At 49.0% G+C, this 27,703-nt stretch overlaps 1 protein-coding gene across 15 annotated transcripts in view; it reads left to right on the forward strand.

The window, feature by feature from the left end:
* CUX1 (cut like homeobox 1) overlaps nucleotides 1–27,703 on the forward strand; it is a 374,351-nt gene that overhangs the window by 70,501 nt on the left and 276,147 nt on the right. For all 15 annotated transcript variants that reach the window (XM_082644032.1, XM_082644034.1, XM_082644031.1 and 12 more), the window contains exon 2: nucleotides 9,864–9,974. In XM_082644032.1, the coding sequence (XP_082500158.1) occupies nucleotides 9,864–9,974 (111 nt within the window). The remainder of the gene's footprint in view (nucleotides 1–9,863; nucleotides 9,975–27,703) is intronic.

Below are 27,703 nucleotides of genomic sequence, written 5' to 3' on the forward strand. Positions count from 1 at the left end.
CATTTTAACAAGATTCCACTTAGTTTTGGAATTTGTCTTATAATGTATAGTAAGCATAAGAAGATTGAGAAAAGACACGGAGTCAAGGGCCTCTTCCTTGGACATTTGTTAGCAAGTACGTCGCGTCCGCGCCCGGCCTTGGTCTCCTCATCTGTGACATGGGATTAGCCAAGCTCCTGTGGCTGCCTATCCCCCAAGTGGGCTGAGGCCCACGGGACGGGGAGTGCCAGAGGCCACCTCAGCAGGGGATGGCAGAGGCTGTGACCTGGGGGACCAGCAGAAGAAAAGAGACTTAACCCGGGAACCAGACGGCCAGAGGAGAAGGTGGTAGCCCAGGAAAAGGAGACAACCAGACAGCAAGGACCAACCCTAGTGGCACCTTGGGGTGGGGGTGGAGGGTGGGGCATGTAAGGCTTTTGGGCTCCTTGGAGAAGTTTAAGATCAGAGAGGGAGAGAGCACTCCCGCCATTTGGAGCCGTGTGTGCCTGAAAGGCTGAGGCTGCCAAGGCAGAATTTTGTTTTGCTTTGCCATGTGGCCAAAGAGCAAGTAAAGAATGCAACTTACGAAACAGACAGACATAGTTGTAGTTCAGAACTGGGCAGATGGCAGCAGTTTCATTGGTTTCGATTAATAACAGAATCCTGTTAGTTGGGGTTAAGAGGTGTCCTTCCCTCTCCCTGCACAGGCCCTGGGCCACAGCGACCCAGGCCTCTGATCGCCTGTGTTTCATCATGCATCACCGAGCTGCCGTCTCTCACATCTCACTGTTTAAATGAGAGTCTGGCAAGTATTACGTGTAGTGCAGTGCTGGTTAGGTACATCTGGCATTTTTGTCTCTGCGTAGTGGGTTTCCGACGGGGTGAAAAACAATAAGAAACAAAATCTTGTTCTCTCTTGAAATGTCTCTGTGCCGAGGAATTCACAGAAAGGGTCGTAGCTTTTGTTAGGGTGATGTGTTTATTTTTGTTCAATTTTATTTTCTGAATAGGTAACGCATTCACTCGATCCAAAATCAGAGTTCTATTTAAGAACGTGAGAAATCTGCCCCCCACCTCTGTGCCAGCCCACCTTTAGATGAAAAGACCTCAGGCAGTAAGTGTATGTTGGAGTGAGTTGTTTCACTTGAATTTCTTAGATTGGGAATTAATATCAAGTCGTCTCCCAGAATCAAGAAATATCGAGTACATACTAGATGTATGACACATACTTGACATATGATAACCTTTTCTTCAGAGTTAAAGGAACATGAGAAAATGATCTTTATTTGAGGTGGGCTCTAACATTCTCACTCGTACCAGGCATTTCATCTTATTTAATCCTCACAGCAGCTCTGTGTGTATCAGCGTTCCCGTTTCAGGTTAGAGGGCTGGCTTGGTCCAGAGCTAAAAGGTGGTGGGAGTCTGTATGCAGACTGGCCTCTGCGCTGCCCTGCCGGCTTCCCCACCCTCCCACCCAGTTCCTATAATCCCTGGCTGTTCTCTCTGCTTTCCCTGGGCACGGGGAACCCCACTGTGCTCTGTGAGACCCTGCCAATAGGTTGCCTTCTGTTCATTCGACTCTAAACTCCAAGACGGGAGAAGGTAGCTAACTACACCGTGCAGGTTTCCGCAAGGGTTGAAACGGTGTTTTTGCTTAAGCCCCCAGACAACTAGAAACTTCAGCTGTAGGCAGTCCCTTGCACGTTCCCACGCCGCTTGGCCGTCCCCTGAGAACCTCAGGGTGTGATTAACCCAGAGAGCTCGCCTCCTGTCCGCCCAGCACGCCCGCGTGTGCTGCCCTCCTGCTGCGTGCTGGGCTCTGCGCTGGCTGCCCCCAGGAGCTGTGCTTTCCCTGCCTGAGGGAAGGTCCTCCTGGGACACCCTCTTGGGGAAGCAGACACAGGCCCTGCCAACAGGCCCGGGAGGAGCCTTAACAGCGAGCCCTCCACGTCTGCTTTGCTGCTCCCTATTTTACCCAAAGCACTGTTGGCACGGACTTTTCCTGTCCCTGTTTTTCCTGTTTCCTGTTCTCACGGTGGAGCTGTGATGACAGTGGCTTCCTCGGCTGCAGGGAGACCTTGCCCCGGCGCCTTCAGCAGAGATGAGCCCCTCGTAGGCAGATGATCCTAATTCTTAGAAAAATGGTACCATCCAAGGAGCCACCCATGGTCCTTTGAAGCTGAGCCAGAGGAGGGTGTGGGTCTCCTCCAGGTGCCCCTGCCCTCCCTCCTCATCCGTTCTTGCCTTCAAGAAGTTGCCTCTGTCAACTTGTCCCCTTCATCCACAGCCTCTTGAACTGTTCTAGACTGTTCTCTTTCATTCAAGGGTCAGTGCTTGGGCCGGCCTTTTTCTGGCAGCCTCCCTCTTTCCGACTGGAAGCCTTGCTGTCTGCAGTTCTTAAATTTGTGCCCTCCCCCTTTGTTGGTCCCTCTGTCCGGTGTGCATCCTTGCCCACCCCAGAATTCTCTCAAAGGTGCTATTATTTTCATGAAGCTGTTTCTGATTTTTTTTTCCCCAAGCAGAAGTAACCTCTCTTCCTTTGAACCCTTTTGCACATACTCTGAACTTCTGTTGGAGCATTTAGTTTATTTTGCCATTCTTTTTCTTTCTCCTTGTTTTTTTCTTTTCTTTTTTTTTTTTTTAGCTTACTCTTTCCTTTGGCAAATTCTGACTACAGTAGTCCCTCGGTATCCATGGGGATTTGCTCAAGTCCCTTAAATAATATGGCATAATATTTGCATATAATCTAAGTACGCCCTCCCGTATACTTTAAACCCTCTCTACATTACTTATACTACCTTATACAATGTAAATGCTGTGTAAATAGTTGCGGGATTGTGGTGAATTCTAGTTTTGCTTTTTGGAACTTTCTGGACATTTTTTTTCCTCGAATATTTTCAATCCCTGGTGGATTGAATCCCTGGATGTAGTGCCCACAGGTACGGAGGGCCGACCACGATGTGCCCCAGCACCAGGTGAAGTGAGCAAAAACAGTTCTTCCCAGAGCTTACAGCCTATGGGGTGCCCAGAGTTAAACAAGCACCCAGGCCAATACGTAATTGCAGACAGGCACGGTTTAGGGAGCTGGGTGCACACCTTCTGGGGCGGGAGGGGCATGAGGGGCAGGGGAGGCTGTGTTTGAGCAGAGATCCGACAGGTTCCATAGGAGAGAGAAAGGAAAGTCTTCCAAGCAGAGGGAAGAGCCTGTGCTGAGGGCCTGAGGTGAGTGAGGGGCCTGGTGGTCCCTGGTGGTCTCACCAAGGCCCCCTGGGAAGCCCCTGAAGGCTTTTGAGCAGGGATGACAGGTCCCCTTTCCTGCAGGCTGTGTGTGTGTCCTGGTGACCTTATAGCTGTGTGGCGATCAACACCCATGAGGGGACAAGGGCACCTTGGTCTGGCATCGAGGGACCCTCCTTGAAGCCCCCTGTACACACGCCAACACCTCCAGCCATCCTGCCTTTGGTTGCTCTGCTTTTCTCCATTTGTTCCCCTTTCCTGCACTGCCTGCCTTCTGTTGATATTCTCCTGGGCCGCGTGCAAGTCCATCTAATTCTGTAGGACTGTGGCTTCCTGGGTGGGGATGCTGACTGCTGGCCCGCAGCCTGACATCACGTGACAGAACACTGTAGCCGGAATTCAGATCCCTGTATCGCCCGGTGGTGAATCAAAGACTGTGAGTGGGAAAGTGATGGGTAAAAATGAAGTGTCTGAAGGAACACTTGGGAGATACAGGGTCAGACTTGGTTCCCTACCTAAACTTATAAAATAAGTGGGAACATTAACGTTTCCCTAGGGAATTCTGCAAGGTTCTCCTTGAAACAGAGACCATCATCTGTCCACACACCCGGGAACAGGACAAAACGCACTTCCTGCAGGACCGCATGAGGGCTTTGCTGGGAATGAGGCATTCATAGGCTCTTATCAGTCCTTCAAAGCCCATGTATCATTATAGGGGAAAAAATGAGATTTTAAGATAAATGTTTACTTTTTAGGAGTGGTCATTACATTTATGTGTACAAAATGCACAAGATACAAAAGGGTACACAGTGAAAGGACCTCCCAACCCCCCACAGGGCCCCCCGCCCATTCATCTTCCCCAGTATGAGGAATGGCACCAGGATCTTGAACCTGGGGTGCCTTCCAGAGCGATATCGTGTATGAGCAGAGAGTGTGTGTGTGTGTGTGTGTGTGTGCGCGCGCGCGCGCTCACAGTGGATGTCCTGGTCAGTGTCTGGTGTCTGTGACTTCTAACTGAACACAGTGTGTCCATTCTAGCCCCAGCCCCCTCTCAGTAGCCCTTTCACCACTTCTGTGCCCAAGCCAGCCTCCCTGGGGGGACCTGACCTGGGTCCTGCTCCATCTAAGCCCCCTTTCATGGTCTCTGACAGCACCAGTCACAACCAGAAGTTGTACTGGGGATTCGCTGAGCCCAGAGGAGGAGGAGGAGGTGTGGAGGGTGACCTGCGGACTCAGGCCAACCTGTACACAGGCCCCAGCCGAGATGGGCATCTTTCACGAAAACCTGGAGCCCTTTCTTGCTGGCAGTGTGTCCTGCCTTATCTAACCTCTGCCTGTTTTCATTCCACCAGCCTGGTCCCCTCTGTCTTGTCGCTCTTCCATGCCTGCCTAGTTTCCTCGGCTGGACTGTGGGTACCTGGAGGTCAGGGTCAACTTCCAATTCACCTGTGCATCCCTGGAGCCCCCGGCTTAGTTGGGGATACTGGTGGCAGAATGCATTCTAGCCTGAGGTCAAGCGTGTGGCTCTGGTAGTACAGAAAAACTCCCCTCGATGGAGTGCTCACCATGCCTCAAGGTGGACATGCATTACCTTAGTTATCTCCAGGGAGGGGACATCACTGACCCAAACCACATAGGTTATATAAAAGGGGTGGAGCCTGGAATCCAAACCAGGGTTCTCTAAGGCCACTGTCTGAAGGGTCTCCAGATGTTCCGTGTAGGAGGCCAGGGAGGGGGTGATGGAAGGAGGCCGGTGGGTGGGCTTGGGGCTTTCACCCCTTTCTAGTCAGAGTACCTTCCATTTGTCCAGTGATTCCATTGCAGGAAACGAAACAGAAAATGTTCCAAGGCCTACTTCATGCAGAAACCATGGCTGGCCTTCCCCTTTCTGCACAAGTGCTCTCTCTCCATTTTCCCTAATAAAGCCACTTTAAGTTCTTATATAGGATTTGCTGTTAATTAGTTGACAGATAAGCCCTGAAGAAGCCTCAGATGAACCCACTCTTTGAGTCAAAGTTAGCGACAGTGAAAAGACAATACTTTACTCGCATCTCTGATGCAGTTGACTGGTGTGTTTTCCCCACCAGCCCGGGGGCCCTGGGGGCAAAGAGGGCCTGTGTGCATCTGCTCAGAGCACTGGCAGGCCTGGCTTGGGGGCCTCAGGGAGAGAGGATCTGACAAATATTGTGGCAGCATTGCAGAGACACGACACACACACACACACACACACACACACACACACACACACACACACACACACACACACACACACACACACACACACACACACACACACACACACACACACACACACACACACACACACACACACACACACACACACACACACCCATTTAAAACCAACAGCTAACCATTCACTTTAACGGCCAGGGGTTCCAAACTGATCCTTGACTTTATTAAGAGACATGTTTTCTTTGGGAGACACTTCCCCCAAAGTTTCTTTTAAATAGGCAGCTGCATGGTCGCTTTTTATTTGTGTGTGTGTTAGTAAGCCTTTAATACTTGGCTGAGAGGCTGGAGTTCAGGCAGAGAGAAACTTCCAGTGTTGGGAGCTCTGCCCTTTGAGGATCTGTCAGAAATGGAGAAAAAGCATCCCAGAAATCAAAGTCAGTGAGGAAAACAGGATTGCAGCGTCCACAGCTCTTGGGGCAGTTCCCCAGTTTCATGGGGTGAGGTGTCCAAAGCCAGAGGTCTTTCCCTGGACCTTGTCGCCCCCTGATATCAGTCATCCCATGACGACTTTGAAAGAAAACCCCAGAGTTTCTGCAGCCAGGTGCCGTCCTTGCAAGATGCTTTGTTGTTACCATTTCTAGCTCTTTCGGCCTAGTTGGAAATGCCCCTGTTCAGAGCCCATGGGTTTGCTACCAGTTTCCGTCACCTGGCACCTGGGGTTGCCAGGTGTTTCCGGCAGGAGAACAGTTGTGAACAGTTCAGAGAAGACACCCTCCTCTGCCCTTCCCTGGGAAGGTTGGGGCTTGACTGAGTGGTGTTTTTGGTGACTGGCCACCTCCTACTCGTCTGTAAGCCCTGAGACTGGCCAGCATGCAGCACGTTGTGCAAGAAACAGCTGTTGTTTTGACAAAGGACACACTTGCCTCACTTTTTGAATCACCAGAGTGAGTCAGGGGTCATCTATCCCAGGCCTCTGTCCCTGGGCAGGTGGACACGGAGACCACGCACACTCATATATGGGGATGCAGCATGTAAAATATGTTTGTGTAACTATATGTGTGTGTGTTTTTTTCACATTAGCAGATTTTAAATATATAAAAATTAATATATATTGCGACTTTTCCAATCAGGTAATTCATATACATAGCAAAATAGCCAAAAGATACATGAAGAGCAAGTCCCCTTCTCCCCGGGCCTCCTCAGAGCCAAGCACGGTTTCAAGTTTCTCCATCTTTCTAGAGACAAGCAAAGCATATGCAAACATGCGTATAGATACTCTTTTAAACAATGTAGCATTGTTTTGCACTTTGCTTTTTTTTTGCTTAAATATATCTTGAATATCATTCCATCTCATATTGTGTGTATGTAGGATTGCATTTTTGCAAAATAGTTCTTGAGTGGATATGCCAATACACTATGTGCTATTGCTGGACATTGAGGTTGGTTCTATGCTTTTTTTTGTTTGTTTGGTTTTTGGGTTTTTTTTGTTCTTTGTGAATTTTTTTTTAAATACATTTCATTTATTTATTTGTTTATTTAGGCTGTGTTGGGTCTTCGTTGCTGCGAGCGGGCTTTCTCTAGTTGTGGTGAGCGGGGGCTACTCTTCATTGCAGTGCGGTGGCTTCTCTTGTTGCGGAGCACGGGCTCCAGGTGCATGGGCTCAGTAGTTGTTGCTCGAGGGCTCTAGAGTGCAGGCTCAGTAGTTGTGGTGCACGGGCTTAGTTGCTCCGCGGCATGTGGGATCTTCCCGGACCAGGGCTCGAACCCGTGTCCCGTGCATTGGCAGGCGGATTCTTAACCACTGCACCACCAGGGAAGTCCCCCTTTGTGAGTGCTCCTTGTTACATGTGACCAGTGACTCAGGGGCTGAGGGTTCTGTATTTTAGACCCCCACTGCCACTCCCCTGAAACATTCATTTCCCTTGTTAATGGATCATTATATGTGACATTTGGAGGATAGACTGGCTGGGTAGATAATAAAACAGTATTGGGCTTATGTTTCATAGCCATCTCCTGCCTCTGTGTTGTCCCCAGAGCCTTGATGTCCTCCAGGACTGAGACTGTGAGCCTTGAACCTGAGCAGCCAGACCCAGCGTGGCAGAGGCTCATGCTCGGTGGGTGGCGGCACCCGGTGCACTTTGGAGAGCCCTGTTGGTTTCTCACTCGGGCCTGCATATGTCTGCACGCATGGCGAAGGGGGTGTGGGATGCCCCCCACATCCCCCCTCTCCCCACCCCGGCCCGCCGCCTGGGTCCCTGCCTGCCAGCAGCAGGTCACCTCGGGCGCCCTGGCCTTGCTACCCCGTGATGGGGTAGGTCAGTTTCCCTTCCATCAAGTGACCTGTGCCAGGTTCAGCCCTCCACAGTCAGGCTTTCTGATGGATCTGCCCACGGAACCCCTTGATGCCGGGCTGGGACAGACCTCAGAGTGAGAGGTGGGGGGACCGAGGGGCCCAGGGAGGCCCACAGACCGTGTGCTCTTCGACATCTCCTGCAGTGCTGCCCCCATGGTCCCCGAGTTCTTCCCACTAGGTCTGGGACCCCGCAGTCAGCCGTGTGCCTCCAGCATCCAGCACCTGTCGGCAGAAGTCACCAGACACCCTCTGATTAAGTGACCCCTCCCACCCCCCACCCCCCGCCCCAGGAAGTAGGGTCTTCACTGAAAGCTCTTTGTTTTTCTCTAAGTTTTCTGCATCTGTGTGTGATTGGAACCAAACATCAACTTTACTTTTTTTGTCGTATTTCAATATTGGCTTTTTACCCCCTTTCTTGAAATCTCCTTTTATAACTTCTGCTGCTGCTGCTTAAATATAGATGTCTAAGTCCTCCTCCTTACCAGATTGTTTATATTTTTGAGAAGCCTTCTGCTTATCTGCGATTGCTCTCTCCTCTGTCTCCATCCCCACGCTGCCACATTGGTTTCAGTTGCTCTTTTTTTCCCCCCTGCCTTCACTTGACTGGGATGTGTTTCAAATGTGGTCTATCAAAATGTGCAGTGTTTCCCTCTTTTCTGCAGTAGCTTTGACATCTGTTCTTGAATCCGAGCCCACGTTATTCTTTTGGACTTGCTTGCCCAAGAATTGCCGCAATGCCAGAAGCGCGGAAGGAGGGAGAGAGTGCGGTGTGGTGGCATCTCCCCCACCCCCTTGTTCCTCCCCCCAACCCCCCACCCCTTTAAAAACTCTCTGCCATTTCCAAGTTGACAGCACCCTAGATGTTTGTTCCAGCACTCTGCCGCCCCGTCTGGCAGCGGCCCACCCTGTAGCGGAATGAACGAAGTGCTCAGCAGCAGGGCTCGCAGACGTCTTTGGTTACTTCCGCCAAAAAGGAAGCCGGGTGGGTGGAGGGTGGGTGTAGAAAGCCTCTTGGCTTCCTGGATGTCTGTGCATGGATCTTCAGCTTGGAGTTTCCTCGCCTTCCCTAGCTCTGCTGGGCCTCGGGGCGACGGGCTGTACCACTGAGAAGCCACTTGGAGCCGCCGCTTGCATCCTAAGCAGAATGTGCCCGTGTGTGTCTTCAGTAGCCAAAGCCACCCAGCACGAAAATGCGACTCTCGGTGGCTTTGGGAATGTGTCCTTGCACTCCTGCTGTCCGCCCAGGACACCACCCTCCTGGGCCCATCTGCCGCAGGCTTGTTTCAAGCGGAGCCTCTTGGCTGCTCCTCCCAGAGCTTCCAACGCTAGGACACAGGTTCTCTGATGCTCTGCGTGCCGGTTTGTTCTATGTGACAGAGGCCCACCCACTCCTGGTGGTTCTCAGAGGCTCAGGGGCAAGTCTAAGGGTTGGGGGATAACACTGTTTCCAGGTGCCTCGTTTCCCAAGTTGACACGACGCTGGAGATCCTTATTCTTGGGACTTGCCTCTTAAGGTCCCTTTTGAAAACAACTAACAGGTCCTGAACATGATGTCTGGCCTCTAGTAAGCCCACAATAAGTATCTGTTGAACAAAAGCAAATCAGATGTGACTACAGAAGATGCCAGGCCCAGAGAGTCAGACAGGATGCCCTGGGGAACAGCCTGGAATCAAGCAGCAGGACTGGGGCCCAGAGACGTGGCAGGAAAGACGCTCGTGAAGAGCAGAAGCGAGTGACTCCGGGGAGGGGTGGTGTTTGGGCACTCGCCTGACTCTGGTTTTAGCCAAGAAAAAATGCATCCGCGTGTTCTGTCATAGGAGCAGTCACTTGTGTTGCGCCTGTTGATACACAGCATGTCAAACCGAGCGGGTTTGGTTTTTTCAAACCAGTCAGTGCACAGGGGCGGATGGGAGCCTCCTGGTGGTGCCCCGGTCCCTTTCCGCTGGCCCCCAGCCCCTCCTGGGCCACGAGGTGGTGATCCCTGGAGCCACGGGCTCCCCCACCGTCCCGCCACCCGGTGCCCTGGTCAGGTGCAAATGTGCTCTCCTGCGGTACAAAGTGCAATTACAATCTCGCCTTCCCTTTTTGTTTCTCTCTGCAGAGGGAACTCGATGCCACCGCAACAGTATTGGCGAACCGGCAGGATGAAAGCGAGCAGTCGAGAAAGCGGCTCATCGAGCAGAGCCGAGAGTTCAAGAAGAACACTCCAGAGGTGAGCAGCATCTCCCTCCCTGGCTCTCAAGGGAGGGGGCCTCTTACTGTCCTAGCGCACATTCGGAGGGTGTGTCGTAAGCGTTTCATTCCTAGCAGACAGGGCCGTCTGCTCCTTCCTTTCGGCTGCCCTTGGCCCCAACAGCGAGCCCCTTTGCGGGCTGGGGACCAGATTGATGCCCGAGTGAATTCTAGATGCAGATGCTGAACCAGCTGGGGAACCAGGGGCGGGACCCCAGCCCCTCCGTGCCCGTGTGCTCATGTCTGTAGGCAGGACCTCACCCCGGGTCCTTAGGGAGCGTGAGTACAGGGACAGAGCCGGGTGGCAGGGCCTCAGAGGGGCACCTGCAGGCTGCATGCATCCAAGGATGCAGTATGCTGACGCTTCTTGCGAAACAGACATTTAGTCTGGTCTGGCCTTTTACTTGCCTCTGTGTTTCCTGAAATATGCTTTAAAGGGCATTGGAAATGTGCTCTTCGTGAGCTCCTCTAATTTTTCTTTTTTGGAAGTATGTGTTCAGAGGACAGTGTTGAGAGTGGCTGGGGCAGCCTTTTCCTGTCCTATTTTCTTGGTCCCTTGTTCCCTGAGTCCTTATCAAAGGCTTCAGAAGAAATAAAAAGACAGGAGAGTTTTACAGACAGTTGAGCAGACGTGAGGATTGCTTTCCGTGAGCTTCTGCCAGTTGGACCCACAGTGGTTCTTGTGCCATGGGCTCGTACCCAAGCCTCCTGCACCCTCCACTCAGGTGTGAGTGCGTGGCGGGTGTTCAGAGCTTCAACCCTGGCTCCCAGGCCTCCAGATTCTTCCATGGAGAACAAAGGAACAGGCCTGGAAGAAAAGCTGCTTTCTGGGAGGATGCTTCTAACTTTTATAATAGTCCTGGAAAATGATGTGTGAATTGAATTTGCTTAAAAGTGGACCCATTTTAAGTGCTCCAAAGGAGCTTGCTGTTTAAGGGAGTGTTATTGTGAATCATTTGGGGAAACAAGGAATTAACCCTCTATTTTCAGAATAAGTATTTTAGGAGAAAAAATCGTGGTAGTCCAGTGGAAAGAAATAAGGCTCTAGGGGCAGACCCACCTAAGGGTTTTAAATTTTAGATTGATTGCTTACCCTCTCCACCCCACCCTGCCCTGAAACGTGGATCTTCCGTGTTGTATCAGGACCAGACACGCGGGTCAGAGTGATTCAGGCTTGGGGGTTGCTGTCCTCCATGCCGCTGGGGGGTTGGGGGTGGACTGCTGGTCTCCACGTTCCACCTCGTCATGTCATGAGCAAAGGCAGGATCAGAGAAGGCAGTCGAGCGACAGGCCACCTTCCTCCTCTTGGGCTGCTCAGGGCAGACCTTCCCGGAGGGTCTCGCCGCGGGGTTTCTTGCACTCTTGTCTTTGGCTTTGTTTCCCTAGACCAGCCCGGGTCAGGTGTGCCTCTCGAGCCACCTTCAGCACTGATCCAGCAACTAGCTGTCACCGCTGTCCTGTGTTCTCACTGCCCTTCCCTTGGTGACCATATGTCCAGGGGTGGCCATAGAAAAATCTAAAAAAGAAGGGCAATGTCATGCTTCTGAGGTGTCAGACAGCAGTAGGTAAATATAATTCATCCTGTGAGGAAGTGCCGTGGAGAGAACTGGATTCCTGGGTGTTCCACTTGGGTCCCAAGGTCCTGTCAGCTAAAGGTGGTGCCAGCCGAGGAAGGGTGTGTCCCCTCCGGCCACCTCGGGCTCAGCGACCGGGCCCCGTCCCTCCATTGACATCTAAACAGGGCTCGTCTGGCAGGAACTGGCCGCCGGCTCCCATCCATGGCCTGTGTTGAATCCCAAGTCAGTTACTTGACGAAACCAGCCTCAAACTTTGCATTTTATCTTCTAATCCCAGTAAATGGAAGAGGCTTGGGGAGGAGCAGCCTGATGGGGAAAAGCCATTTGGGGCATTGCTTTCCAGGGCACGTTTTGTTTGCTTGTTTGTTCTTGATTTTTTTTAAATTTGTTTTTATTTTTATTGGGCTATAGGATATGGGTTGGGAGATATCTCTGCAGGTTTTGCCAGGGCACGTTTTTAGACACCGTCTTCCACGGAGGAGGGGACGCAGAACCCCGCCTGGAAGGGATGGACGTTGCCATCCTGCTTGTCCCTGGCTCGGGCTGGTGCCCTCTCGGGCTCCTCCTGCCACAGTCAGGAGGCCTCGCTGCGGCATAGATTTCCAAGATGCGTGGAAGGGTGAAGCCGCTCACCGGCTCTCGCCCTGATGGCTCCCCTGCATTTCCCAGTCCCGGACCCATCCTTGAATTTGGTGTGGGGTTCCCATGGGAACTGGAGGCAAGACCCTGTAGAGAAGACAGGTTCACCTATGCTGCCAGCCATCCAGAGTCTTCTGTAGATTTGGAAACCTCTTAAGGCTGCAGTGGAGGTGGGGGTGGGTAGTGTCAGCGAGGTCCTCCGGGGTACATGATGGCGGTACTTAGGGGTCCTATGGTATGGGAGTGTCTGGGGGCTCTGACGAGTGTGGGGCCTGGGACCCAGGTCAGGTATCGGGGTCATCACCTTGTTTGGAGCTTCAGTCCAGAGGAGCCTGACCCGTCTGTGACATCAGTCATTTCTTCTGATTATTAAACAACTGAGGACAGATTAACACTTACTGTCGAGGGAACACTTCTGGCAATAGGACGTGTGAAGATGAAGGTTGCTTAGAACTTTGTTCTCAGGGGTAAAAAAAAAAAATGTTGGCTTGTTGACGGGGGTGCATCTCTGGGTGTGGACACAGACCGGCATCCTCATGCCTCACACAGTCAACCGAGTGAGGACCAGGCTGGCAGGGCAGAGCCAGGGCCCTTGGTCTTGCTGGCGTCACACCAAGTGCGTTGATTCTGGATGAAAACCCTGATGTCCCTCTTTGTTCTGGGAAAGGAGAAACTGTCCTCCCAGTGTCTGTTGAGTGTCTAGTAAGTCTGTTAGGCAGGTTCAGGCTTCAAGGGGCAGTCAGAGGTGAGTGAAGCTGTCTGCCGACAGGGAGTTTGTGTTTTTCTGGACTGGTGCTGCCCAAGGGCAACTGGGAAAGCCCGGGTCCAGGAGCAGGAGTGTGTGTGTGTGGACATGGGCGGGTCAGTGCCCACCCCACCAGCCAGGAGCACAAGAGGCACCGCGGAGGCCGGAGCCTTGAAGATTTTTTGTTTAGAATGAAGTTCTTTCAGTTTCAGTTTTATGTCATTAAAAGAATACATTCCTAGTCAATTGATATTCTTGCTTCTGTCTTTTTAAACTCAAAATTGTAGTTAATCTGAAGGAGATGCAGTTACTCTGCATATGAAGTTTCATGCCTTCCTTTGACTCAGAAAAGAGTCCCTTTCGAAGAAAAACGTTTTCAATTTGAATTTTGTGACTGAACATCCATTCGCTATTGAGTTTATGATTGATAATTGAACGTAAAAGACTGGGGGGGTATTTCTAGGTTGTTTCACTTTTTATATTTATTGCTGCAGGTGACTTACTGGCTGGTGTCATTGGGCAAATGACTTAACCTCCCAAAGTCTCAGTTTCATCATCTGTAAAAAGTGTAATTGGCAGGGCCCAGCTCCCAGGGTAGCTATGTGTGTGTAGTGTTTGTGTGTGTATGGTATGTAGTGTGTGTAGTATGTAATGTATGTGTAGTAAGTAGTGTGTGTGTGTGGGGGGGGGAGAGCTCCACACAGGCCCAGCACCGAGAGTCTAGTACGTGTTTGTTAACGAGCATTAACTTGGAAAACATACTACGAAACACATGAGATATAGTTGTCTTCTGCTCCTCAAAGACAGCTCAAGGAACTTAAAAAAAAAACAAAACCCACAACAAATATAGGTTGTTTTCACCCAAAGTGTTCCAAAAGTTGGTGTGTAATAAGTTAATCATTTTACGAGTATTTTTGAGCACCTTCCACGTGCCAGATGGTTTGGCCCTGGGGATAAAATCCTATCCCTGTTCTTAAAAAGTTCCTTATATTCTTACCAAGCAAGTACGCCATCCTGATAAGGCATGTTAAGTATAGGACAGTGTCTCTGGAATCTTCTGAATGTAGACTCTCCCCCAGAAGCACTCTTAGATCAATGCTGGTAAATTCCAAGCTGCATGTGTCACAGTGATTCTTACTATAGGTGAGCAGGGCTGCTTTTTGAGCCTTGGTTCTCAACCTTTGAAGCATTGGGGAAGGACCTGCCCCCTGAGAAATGCACACGTTTGCACATAGTTTCGTTTCATTTGGATCCCCTGAAACTCATCCAGGAGCCCCTGGCTTAATGCACAGCTGCAGGGCACGCGTTGGTGGTCTCAGTGGTCTCAGCGCACCACCCTGGGTGCTCTGTATGTGTCTCCCCTTTCACCTTCCTCCTAGTTGTGCCCAGCCTGGGGTGGGGGGATGAAAGACTGGGGAAAGGGGCTGCATGAGAGATGAATGCTGAGGCCTTGACCTCTGGGCAGAGGCCACTGCACTTCGGCCCCCGGGCTGGATTTTGGGGACCGGGAGGTGGGTAGAGGAACTGGGCCACCCCCGCTGATGAGGGGCCCTGCAGGCTGGCGGCAGGGGCAGGTGCCTCCATGCTGGGTGGCACGTTCTTCCTGCCCAAGGCGGGTGAAGAGCATGGCTAGGCTGGCGGCAGCTTTCTTGAAGCTCTTGAAGCCTGGTGGGGTTAGAACTGTGGGTTCAGTGCAGGCCAAAACCCCGTGCCTTTTGCTTTTCTGTTGCTTTGATCAGAGAGCCAGGGTGTGGGCGGGATTACCGTTGATGCCTCAGTGTTGATAAACCTAATGGCAGATTAGAGGACCAGGGATGTGGAGGACCCTGCCCAGACCCTCCTAGGGCACACACAGCTCCTTACTCCTGGAAACTGAGTTACTTCCCATGGTGGGTGGGGACGGAGATAGGGACAGCAACGCTAGGGTTTCATGATTCTACCTAGGAATTGCTTTTTTTCTTGGTTTTCTGTTTGGTTAACTTTTTTTTTTTTTTGCGGTACGCGGGCCTCTCACTGTTGTGGCCTCTCCCGTTGCGGAGCACAGGCTCCGGATGCGCAGGCTCAGCGGCCATGACTCACGGGCCCAGCCGCTCCGCGGCATGTGGGATCTTCCCGGACCAGGGCACGAACCCGTGTCCCCTGCATCGGCAGGCGGACTCTCAACCACTGCGCCACCAGGGAAGCCCTGGTTAACTTTTAAGTTTGCTCCTGGGACCAACGTTTGTCTTGACAAGGATCTCACAGCTGCTACTCGACCAGGCTGGGACTTGAAACCAGGCAGCCTGGCCCCTGAGTTGGTGCTTTTAGCTGCCTCCTCGATGGGCTGAGCATCTGGAGTGGTGCAGGCCCGCAGAGTCAGGTCACGGGAGGTTTGCAGGGGGTGCCGTCCTAGCTCAGCGGCTCCAGCTATTTGAATATGATGCTCAACTATCAGAAGAAGGGTCTTCAGTGTTAGATTAGACTTGCTTCCAGATGGAGCACAAGGGATGGTTTTCGTTTTGTTGCCTTTCTTTTCAACAACAGAAGAACCATCCTTCATGGGGAGGAGGAAAGGAAAACCTCCGACTGGAGATGCTGCAGTTTTATCATAAAACCATCTTTGGGCCTCATCTTTGTCTTGGCAGAGTGTCCAGCTCCTAACCCAGAATGTATCTTAGGCACCTGACTGTCAGCCTTTGCTGGATTAATCTATGTTTCCTATGAAAGGGGTCACATCTCTTCCATGAGGTTTAAAACTCAGCTGCAATTCAGGAGCTCTGCTTGGTCATTTTTTCCCCTGATGTATTTTTGCCTCAACATTTCTTGCTCTCTTGAGTGTTAATCCTTGTGACACCTGGTCCACCAGGCTCACATCCTGGGTCTGTTTCCCACATTTCTCCTGCGCAAACGCACGTGGCCTCTTTCTCCCGTCACCATCTCTCGCTCCCGTCGTGACAGACAGAGCTCAGTCCCCGCCCTGACTGGGGCTCGGCTCCCTGACCACCCTCGATCCCCAATGGGGAAGATGGCCCTGGGCCTGGCGCCACCCACAGCCTTACAGCCCCGCCTCCCGGGTCAGCAGGCCTGGCTCCGTGAAGGGAACGTTCTCTTTCCTGCTGACATAACCGCCTGTTCACGGGCGTTCATTTCCTGAGCGCCAGAATCTTAATTTGCCCTCTCTGTCTCTGGCTGGAGTGTTTTTCTGATTTTTACATTCTTAGGAAACCGTTATAGAATAGTCAGGAGTCGTCTTGACATACAACTCGGGAAGCTGTCTTGCACCACGCCTAAAATGAACTAGATTTGTGGATTTCTCTCCAACTCTGGCAGGTGGGGGCAGGGTGAGGGCACCTTCTTTCGGAAAGTCCCCAGTCACTTTCTTATTGATCAGGATGTACTCCTTCTGAGTGAGATAAAAAGTCACGTGCCCCCAGCCCATCTCCTGCACACGTGAGCCAGTTGCTCCCCTTCTGCGGAGGTGAGGGGGACAGAAGGACGGAAAGACGCTGCAAACTTTGTGGCTCCTTTTGCGCTCCCTGTGAGAAAGGAGTCAGCAGGCTGGGGGAGGGAAGGAGGGGGCAGTAATATAGTTGTGGCCCGGGCCCAAATGCATTTAGTCACTGCCTCTACAGCCTTTATATAGACACTGCTGGGAGTGACTCAGCCTGGAAAAAGAGCGTCACTTAAAAATAAAGTTGCAACTCAGATGGACACGTCCTGCACAGACTGCCTCGAGACGGCGTGGCTGGGGATTGGTGAGAAACCTGTGGGGGGGTGTCTTTGCCCCACATGGCCCTGCAGGGGTCCCAGGCCAGTCAGGTGGCCAAGGTGAGGATGGTCGTTAAGCTGCACTGTGGAATTGGCATGAGGATTAAACGAGCTCACGTATGACTCCCCAAGCTTTTTAAACTATCAAACAGTGTTCAGACGTTCTTCGCTACAACTGGACGTGCTTGCGTGTTGAGCAGTGACTGAATTCTTCGCTCTTCTCTTGTTTTCAAGAAATTGACAGACAATAAAGGCCTGTGTGGCTTCTGTGTTTGCTTCCGTCCCCATGAGAATCAAAAAAGACGGTGCACAAGGGAGACTAGAAATGCGAGCTTAGTTTTCCTGGTGTCTCACTGGACACGGGAATGCATTCATTGACGACCCACTGCACTGATTTGATAAATTGTGACCTTTTTTACTAGTTTAATCCCACTTTATTAAATACACATAATCATACAGAGCCCAAAGCCTAGAGGGTTAAACACCAAAATGCTAACCTTATATTATTTCTGTAGTGAGTAGGGGAGGGGTACATTGTCTCCTTTCTGTTCTTCTATACTGTCAACAAATTGTGACTTTTTAAAAAAATCATAACTAGGACTTTTTTTTTAAAGTTTTATTAGAATACAGTCATGATTTCTTTTTTTTTAAGTTTTATGAATTTACTTAGGCTGTGCTGGGTCTTCGTTGCGGTGCGCGGGCTTATTTGCGGTATGTAGGATCTTAGTTCCCCAACCAGGGATCAAACCCAGGCCCCCTGCGTTGGGAGTGCAGAGTCTTAACTGTCGGACCACCAGGGAAGTCCCAACAAATTGTGACTTTTAAAGAGAAGGGCAGACCAGACGTGCCCCTAGGGACACAGGCCTTTCAGGAAGGGTAGTGGTGGGGAGGAGGCCTGTAAGCTTGAAGACCGGGGGATGCAGGCGGACACCATCCAGGAACACGGACACCCCCAGTGCCCCACGGACCACTCACATCGGGGACCCAGGAATCTAGACGCAGCCCCTCTGCTGAGTCTGCAGCTCTGGTACAATTACTTCCTCCCACTTCTGAAGGGGAAAGGCCTGTAGGCCGGAGCTGTGGCTCCATCCATCATGTGTATTTAGCTGTGCACCTTGAGCACCGTGGACGCTGGGTGACCATATTTATAGCATTCGTTTAGGAATCTTTTCTTTACAAAACAGAATCTTTAAAATATATATTAAGGCATATGTATGGAATCTAGAAAAATGGTTCAGATGAACGTATTTGCAAGGCAGGAACAGAGACACAGATGTAGAGAATGGACATGTAGACACAGTGGGCGAAGGAGAGGGTGGGATGAACTGGGAGATTAGGATTGACGTAAATACACTACCATGTGTAAAGTAGATAACTAGTGGGAACCTGCTGTACAGCACAGGGAGCTCAGCTTAGTGCTCTGTGATGACCTAGAGGGGTGGGATGTGGGGCGGGATGGGAGGGAGGTCCAAGAGGGAGGAGATGTATGTATACGTATAACTGATTCACTTCGTTGTACGGCAGAAACTAACAAGACATTGTAAAGCAACTATACTCCAATTTTAAAAAATGTTAACTATACTGCTCTACAAGATTCATTTCTCAAACAGGCAGATAAAATTTTACTTAACACTTTAATTTTGTTTTCTGTACAGAATTTTAAAAAAATTTCAAGAACTGCCTTTCTGTGGCAGTTCCTCAAAATGTTAAACACAGAATTACCCTATGACCCAGCACTTCCACTCCTAGGTATATATCCAAAAGAATTGAAAACATGTCCACGCAACAACTTGTATGTGAATGTTTATAGCAGTGCTATTCAAAATAGTCAAAAAGTAGAAACAACCCAAGCGTCCATCAAGAGATGAATCAATAAACAAAAAGTGATACAGCCATACAATGGAATATTATGCAGCTATAAAAAGGAATAACATGTTATGATATAGATGAACTTTGAATCATTTTGCTCAGTAAAAGAAGCTAGACACAAAATGCCACATGATTGCATTTATATGAAATGTCCATAATAGGCAAATCCATAGAAGTAGATTAGGAGTGGCCAGGGGGATGGGGAGTGACTGCTGATGCTTATGGGTTTTTTTGGGGGGATGATGGAAACGTTCTGGAATTAGATGGTAGTGATGGTTGCACAACTTTGTGTATATGGCAAACACCACTGAACTGTACACTTTATTTTTATTTTTTATTTTGGCTGCGTTGGGTCTTCGTTGCTGCACACAGGCTTTCTCTAGTTGTGGTGAGTGGGGGCTACTCTTTGTTGCAGTGCACAGGCTTCTCATTGCGGTGGCTTCTCTTGTTGCGGAGCACGGGCTCTAGGCGCACGGGCTTCAGTAGTTGTGGCTCGCGGGCTCTAGAGTGCAGGCTCAGCAGTTGTGGCGCACAGGCTTAGTTGCTGCATGGCATGTCGGATCTTCCCGGACCAGGGCTCGAACCCGTGTCCCCTGCATTGGCAGGCAGATTCTTAACCACTGCGCCACCGAGGAAGCCCTGAACTGTACACTTTAACAGGATAAACTTTGTGGTATGTGAATTATATCTCAATTAAGGGTTTTTGTTTTTTTTTTAATGCCTTTCTTTGTGGGGTTTGGGAAATCCCTGCACAGGTGGTCTGTTCACTTGTTCTCTCTTATCCTCTGAAGAAATTCCCTACATAAAAGGGTCTTGTGGATTTTATTTGGGCAGTGGCCAGCTTGGTTTGGAAAAGGCTGCTCCAATATTTGGCCAGATTATAAAGCCCAAATAATCAACTTGGATGTTTAAGCATTCCAGAATCACCCACCGTTAAGAAGACTTTAACTAGAAAAAGTTTAAAAATTAAAAGTGAACTTTTAACTGTTACCAATTAAACTCTTTAAGCCAGTTTATCAACCCAAGAGGTTATTTTCTGGTTTCTTCTGGGTCCCTAGGAGAGAAAACCTGCCTCGAGGGGGTGATAGATAGATAGAGTAATGAATGCAGCACAAATGTCATTCAGCCCCCAGTCGGTAATGGCTAGTGGCCACGGTATTCCCCCTCATTCCAGAGAGATCCTGCAGTATGCTCCCAAGGCACCAAGGAGGCCTCTAGAGCAGAAGAGGACTTAGCTCAGACTTGGACACATGGAGTGAGTCTAGCTCCATGGCTCAGTGGCTTTGGGACAGAAACTTAACCTCAGTTCCTCCATCTGCAAAAATATATTCTGCTTACTTCAAGAGGTCATGTTGAGGAACATGTGAGATTCCTGGAAAGTAAGTGGCCAGTCCTGGGCTGGAGTGGAGTGGACAAGCCAGTAAGTGGCGACCAGGATGTTTGGGCTAAGTTACCTTGACCAAGATCACCAGGCATTCTGGGACGCAGACCCCATATGTATAAATGGAACTGACAGTATCCCAGCTGCTGGGCAGGTGAAATGAATTCAATTGTAAGGAACATATAGTAGGTGCTCAATAAACACTTTTCTTCCTGCATTCTTTCCTCCCCCCCTTCCTTCCTTCTGAGCCCTTTCCTGGACCAGGGGCTGTCTGAGGTTCTGAGATACAGCAAGACACCGAGAGAAGGTTCTGGCTCATGTGGGGAGCAGGCAGACAGTGACCACGTAAACCAGTGACACACAGGATAATTTCAGGTGGTGATAAGAATGAAAACAGGACAGTCTGGCAGTGAGTATGGAAGGGTGGAAGGATCTTCAGGAAGTTAGGACAGTTTCTTGAATCAAAAAATGGAGGGCTTCCCTCGTGGCGCAGTGGTTGAGAGTCCGCCTGCTGATGCAGGGGACACGGGTTCGTGCCCCGGTCCGGGAAGATCCCACATGCCATGGAGCGGCTGGGCCCGTGAGCCATGGCCGCTGGGCCTGCACGTCCGGAGCCTGTGCTCCGCAATGGGAGAGGCCCGCGTACCACCAAAAAAAAAAAAAGGAAAATGACCTTTTGCATAGCTCCCTGCTACCCTTGCTGAATTTGGGCAGATTGTTTAGCTGCGGGGTCCCTGTAATTTCTTTCAGCTAAAAGCCTGATGGCCTGTGTTTGCTCTTATCATTCAGTGACTTTGAGACACCAGATTCAGTCCCTCTGCTTCCTAAGACCAGGAGCTTTTCCATTGGGATGTCAGAAAGTTCGGTCGGTAAACATTTGAGTTGGAGGGAGGCCTTGTTTTGTTTGACGGCCTTTGGCCCAGAAAAGTGAATTTGTAGGTAATCAATGAAGAGTTAATCTCTCGGTCTGTGTTGGTTATACAGGAAGGAGGCAGAGCTGCTCGAGGAGCCCTGACCTGGGGGCCGCACGTGGCATCTGCAGAGCCCTCAGGCCCCGCTTGCTTCCCGGGAGCGGCCTGTCCCGACTCACTCACTGAAATGTCGCAGGGCTGCCGTTCCCTTTCCTTCCTGAGCCTGTGTGCCGCTTCCTCTATGCGTCTAGCAGTTTTCAAAGGGCCATTTTAAGTATAACAGACAGATTCTCTGAGAGTTTACTAACTGTCAGAAGGAAAAGGCTGTAATTAGATGCATGTGGCGTGGAAGTTTAGTCGAGACCACTCTGAGTTGTATAACCTCCGAGCCTCCATTTTCTCATCCAGAAAATGGGAGCGATGACAACTCTCGCAGGGTAATTATGAGTCGGACAGAACGCTGTAGACGGACCAGAGTAACCTTGGCAAATAGCGGGAGCTCAATGAATGGCCTGTTGAGTGTTATGTTATAGAAATCTAATCTTTTAGAAGGAGAAATTGTGTTCACGAGTGAATTTTAAAGCTATAAATGAGCACTAAAATTTAAAAAAACAAAACAAAACTTTTTTGGGGGGCAGGGGGGCCTCGCCGCTCGGCATGTGGGATCTTAGTTCCGACCAGGGATCAAACCTGTGCCCCCTGCAGTGGCAACACGGGGTCCTAACCACTGGACCGCCAGAGAAGTCCCCCCACACAAAAATACTCTTAAAGCATTAAGTAGACCTGTAGGTCTATAAGCTATAGACCTAGTTTCTAGGGCAGACTTGAATAGATTCAGTTAAGTTAAAATACATTCCTTCCATATGTGTCTAGATGGTCATTTTCTCTCCCTTTGCATTGGTGCTGCTGTTCATGGAGTGGAAATATTTGCCTAAACTCTCTCTTTGGAAGCTGTTCTTTGGGAGCAGCCCGGAGCTTGTCTTTCTGGTCAATAACCTCAACCGAAGTACATTTCGGGTAGAGAATGTCATTCTGCATAGGATGTAGTAATAACCCGGGTATAGACAGGAGCTCACAGCTCTTCTCAGTAAACATCCTTGTTGTGTGCAATTTGTTAGGTATGATGGTTAAATGGGAAAGCCATAAAATTTGGTTGAAATTGTGGTGAACTGTTATTTATTAATATTTATCGAGTACTTCCCGAGAGCCAAGCATTATGCTAAGTGCATCACGGTCACCCAAGGAGGTGGGGGTCCTTAGTGCCTCTTCACAGAGTGCAAGCCACCTGCCTCCCAGGCAGACAGACTCCCAAGAACCAGGCCATAACCATCGTGCCAGACTGTCCCCTTTTTAGCTTCCAAAAGTCGATTTTTAGTCAGTTAATTGTAAGCAGTTTCTCTTCCGTTAGTTAAAAAAATGACCAAATATATATATATATATATTTTTTTGAGTATCACTCTGAAGTGACATACCCATTTAAAGGGTGTTGAATGTGTTGGGTGTGCGTTTTGTGGGATTATACCCAGGGAAGAGTGGTTAGGCTAAAATCTGGCGTTTCCTTGAAAACACTGGTTACCTTACGGGAATGTTTATAACCCAAAGCACAGGAAAATCTCCCCTTCTGTTTTGAGATTTTTGTCAGTCAAGAATGAGACAGATGACAGGTCCTGCTGACCTTGAGATCTGTTGTTTTAGGTTTTTCTTTCTTTGCCCAAGGGGGCTACAGGCGGGAATAGTTGGGGCTAATCATTGAACACTGATTTTTTTTTTTTTTTTTGCCACACCATGTGGCATGCGGGATCCCAGTTCCCTGACCAGGGATTGAACCTGGGGCCACGGCAGTGGAAGCGTGGAGTCTCAACCACTGGATCGCCAGGGAAGTCCTGAACACTGATTATTGACTACTGTCGGCTCTTGGTTTTAACTTGAAAATGTAAGTTGCAGAAAAAGTAATTTACAGGGAGCATTACGCGCCTACCACGCAGAGTGTGATAATTTTCTTTGTGGTCCGGTATTTTAACAGGAAGACATTATGGTATTGTTGATACATTTAAAAGGACAGTTGTATCTGGAATCAGGACACTTGGATCCTGATTCTGGTTCTGCCACTGACTGGATTTGAAGGCTGAGCAGGCCAGGTCCCCTCTGTTGTTTGATGGCCGTGCAGCGTGGCCGAGATCCGAGGGCGCTTGAGCTGGGCCCACTCCCTCCCCATCCGGCTCACTCCTGTTCATCCTCCATGGGCCAAGACTTCTGGGCTGCCCTTTCTTCTCAACAGGCCTCACCTACTTTACCTCTTGGGGTTTTTCTATTCAGAATTCATTCTGCACACAGCAAAACGTTATGGCGATCCCATTGTATGTGGGTTGGGGTATACCCGGGCAGCTCTGTTTTGAGGGCTCTGGTCACTGCAGGGACACAGCAGGAAGAGCTCATAACAACAGCTGACACTTACTGAGCGCTTACTGTGTACCGAACACTGTTCTAAAGACTTTAACTGTATTGGCTGATTTAACACACAGGATCCCTGTGAAATAGGTACAATATTTCTCTCCATTTCAGCGAGAGGAAAACTGAGCCCTTAGAGGAGGGAGGAGGTCCACTAGGGCGTCACAGCTCAGAAGCGGAGAAGCTGGCTGGAGGTTGGGAATGCAGGCCTGCTGGCGGCAGGTCTGAGGCCCCTGGGGTGGGATGGGTCCCTGGATCCGCCTTCCCTGCCCCACGCAGCCCTGCCTCCCTGGCAGCCAGATTCCCCAGCACAGTCCGGGGAAGGCACAGAGGCTGGATTACTTCTCACATGGGTAACTTGCATCCTGGGCCACTTCAGCTGCAGGCCCCCCCCCTTGGCGGTTCCCTACTTCACATTTAAAAGGTCACTGTTGTAGTTCCGAAGTCCAGTTGGTGCCCCAATTTCACCCCGTATTTATTCATCCGTTCACTGTTTCCGCACCGTTGCCAAGAGCGTCTGCCGTCAGGTATCCTGAGATTGGACAGTTAGTGACAGTTGTCTTCCTGGGGGATCTCCCCGCCAGCCTTGGGGAGGCGGGGCAACCTCAGCTCCTAACACCTCCCACTCCGCCTTCAACGTTATGTCACAAGAAGCTCTTGCATTTGTAAGGTACTGGGTAAATTTTAACCTGCAAACGTTTTGAGTCAAACAGACCCCGGCACACACATCTTCCAAGAACTTCTTGTGTGAGGGAGTGGCCCTTGGGTAGAAAGACCCAGAAGGTACGGCTGCCTTTGCCTCCCCTGGGTCCCACTCACAGGCCTCACACAGGATTTTACCTGCATGACACAGTTCTTTTATATGCAAAGCCGTGTGACCGGGTTTATATATATTTTTTTATATGAAGTATTTCTAGCATACCAAAAAGCATAAAAACAAAACACACGTTTCTGTGCCCTTCATGACGACTGGAAAGATGTTAACATTTCGTCCATTTGCTTCTGATGCCTCTTTTTCAAACAGAAATAAACTGTTATATATGCAGCTAAAATTCCACCTCCCTGCCTTCCCCCTCTTTTCTTCCTTAGATATAAACCCATCCTGAAAGTGATGTTTCATCGCCGTATGCTTTTTGCATTCATAGCAATGTTTATGCACTCATAAACAATAGATATTGTTTTATATACATATACATCTATTTTACTATTTACACACGTGGTAGGCAAATGGTATCTTGCGATATCTGTATATATCCTCTGCCACCTGGTCTTTTTTAAATTCATTCCCTGTGTGCATGAACCACAGATGATGTATCCGTTGCCCTCCTGAGATGGCACGTGGATTTTTGGTTGTTGTTGGCACTCTTTCTTTATTATTATACCCGTCCTGGGGAGTGGGTTCAGGAATTTACCGAGGTGAACCCCCCAGAAGTGTGGTCGCCGGTCACAGCTTGGCCAGGTGGGTGTTGCCAGTTAGCTGCCCTCAGTGGCTACATGCTGTCATGCCCCCCGTCTCCCAGTACCTGTTCCGGCCACATCCTCATTGGGTTTTGCTATATTTCCTTATTTCTAACGTGGGAGAACATCCTTTTGTACAATGACTGGCCTATACAGTTTCCTCTTTTGTGTCTTAACTGCTTGTATCTTTTGCCCATTTTCCCATCGGGCTGTTAGCTGTTTTCTTACCGACTTGTAGGAAATTTTAATATCCAGAATCTGGATCCTTTGTTGAGTGTGTACATGGCTGCTCTCTCCTCCCAGGCCGTGGCCTGTCTTTTCACTGTGTTTATGTTGTCCTTGGTCACATGGAAGATTTTAATTTTAATGCAGGTGGCTTTTATTTTTCCAGTTTTTGATGTAAAGTTTGGGTTTTTTAATCTTATTTCAGAAATTCTCCCTATGCTGATGTCATAAAAACAGTCTCCGGTGTTTTCCTTCAACAGTTATTTGGTTTTGCTTTTTACATCAGGCCTGTAAAGTATTGTGTGGATGGTGACTGGGTGAGGCTATAATTTTATCTTTGTCCATTAAGGGCCCCGCGACCCAGAACCATTTACCGTGGAGTCCCCCTTTCCTGAGGGTTAACGTCTGCACCTCTGCCAGGCGCCACGCCCGCCCCTAGGCCCCCAGTCTGTCCAACCCAACACTGTCTGGATGGTTATTACTATATTATTGCCATAATTATTTCCGTACCATTACTAAGTCTTGATATCTAGTAGAGAAAGGCCCATCCTCATGGTTCTTCAAAACCATCTAGACTGTGCTTCCGTATAACTTTTAGAATCATTTATTTGGTGCCATTTGGAAAATTCTCTCAGGATTTTTATTGGAAAAGTGTTGAATTTGTAGATTAATCTGGGGAGAGTTTATAAGGTGTTTAGGGTTTGGATGGAATTACTCTAGATCTTATTCTTAGGTGGATTTCATTCCATGCCTGACTCCAGGGATCCATGAAAATGACACACTCTTAACTCACTCAGTTAGTTGTGTGGATACAAAACAGTCAACATTGAAGGATTGATCATTGTAGTCTGGAACCAGGCATAAAAATAAACCCCACTCTGTTATCATAGGTGGCTGTGATTAAGATCAGGGGAAAGGTCAGCTGTGGGCCTCCTCACATTGACAGTTTCCTTCAGAAGATTAAGTGGTTCTTCATTTTTGGCCCAGGTCATCAGTAGCTTAAAGCCATTACTGTCTATTGGCTGTTTGGTTTGTCTGAAATATGGGGCTGGTCTCAGCCTATTTCCCTGGGGTCAGGTGTGTTCACATAATCAAAGTGCTAGGACCCCATATAGTATGCGTGTGTGTGTACGTACACAAAGTAGCCTTCTCTGGGGAGGAATGCACAGCGCCAGGATACAGAGATGTCCTTTTGTGCCTTTGCATTTTAAAATGTGCGTTCTTTACTAGTAGAGTGTTTTCGAGCTCAGTTTTGAGACAGGCTTGTTCAGCCACAGTCACATGTGCTTTGGAAAATGACCGCTTGTGATGCTGTCAACCACATGCAAACTGAAGAAAACTGAAGATGGCTTTTCTGTTTATGTGTGTTCAGGGGTTTTCATTAGCCCAATGCAGTTCCCATGACCTGTTCGGGGAGAGGTGAAAGCTTCCGTTTCCTTTCATTAAAAGTTGATAACGAGAATATTTTTATTTATTTTGTTTACATACAAACAACCTATGAAAAGTATTCCATGTGTATTCAAATGATACTTTGCCACAGGAAAGAAAAAAAAAAATGCTGGTTCCAACAGTGACAGGAGACCAGAAAAAGAAAAAATGACCTGTGAATAGGGATGAAGAAATTAAAGTGAAAAATATGACCAGGGCAGGTTGGGCTAATAAAATGAAGAGTAGAACTTGGGGTTTAATTCTTTTTGCTGTTATAAGGGAAATGTTTATCTTTCTTTCTCTCTATGTCTTTTCCTTTCAAATCCATTTGTAGTTGAAACTAGATAAAATGTTTGACTGTATTAATTTTCTTGATTATAAGTGTGGGAAAGGAGTTCCATTGTAACCCTTCTTAAGTAAATGAACTCATATGTTAGAACCAAAAGAGTTGAGAGTAATTTTTATTTTAAAATTCTTTTTGCATTAACACATCTGCAATGTTGAGGAATATATGGAAAATTGAAATAGTGCTTCTATCCTGCTGTGTCTACAGTACATCAATAAATCACCTTTTTTTTTCCTTTTAAAATGTCTGGCCTTGTACTTTATGTTTGCATAACCCATTACTAAATTCATAGTAGGTGTTTTAGTTGGCAGGCATTATTCCAGGGATTCTGAGGATCTTAAAAAAAAAAAAAAAACTACAGAGCCTTTGTTAGTATTTATATGTAAGTGGACACTTCCCCGAAAAAAAAAAAAAAAAAGAATTGGATTAAAAAAAAAAAGAATTTGGAGCTGGCTATTTACCTTTTTCTTAAGCCAACAATATTAAAGCCCATATTCCCACATTATCAATTGTCATGGATTTCTTAACTGACTTTATTGTTTTTCTTTCTTTTTTTTAAAAAATGTGATGGAACTGCACTATTTTTTTAAATTTATTTTTATTTTTTTATTTTTTGTGGTACGCGGGCCTCTCACTGTTGTGGCCTCTCCCGTTGTGGAGCACAGGCTCCAGATGCACAGGCTCAGCGGCCCTGGCTCACGGGCTCAGCCGCTCCGCGCATGTGGGATCTTCCCGGACCGGGGCACGAACCCGTGTCCCCTGCATCGGCAGGCGGACTCTCAACCACTGTGCCACCAGGGAAGCCCCTATTTTTATTTTTTAATTTATTTTTATTTTTAAGCTGTGTTGGGTCTTCGTTTCTGTGCCAGGGCTTTCTGTAGTTGCGGTGAGCGGGGGCCACTCTTCACTGCAGTGCGCGGGCCTCTCACTGTCGT

This window comes from Mesoplodon mirus (genome assembly GCF_964341445.2).
Source record: "Mesoplodon mirus genome assembly, chromosome: 15".
Lineage (NCBI taxonomy): Eukaryota > Metazoa > Chordata > Mammalia > Artiodactyla > Ziphiidae > Mesoplodon > Mesoplodon mirus.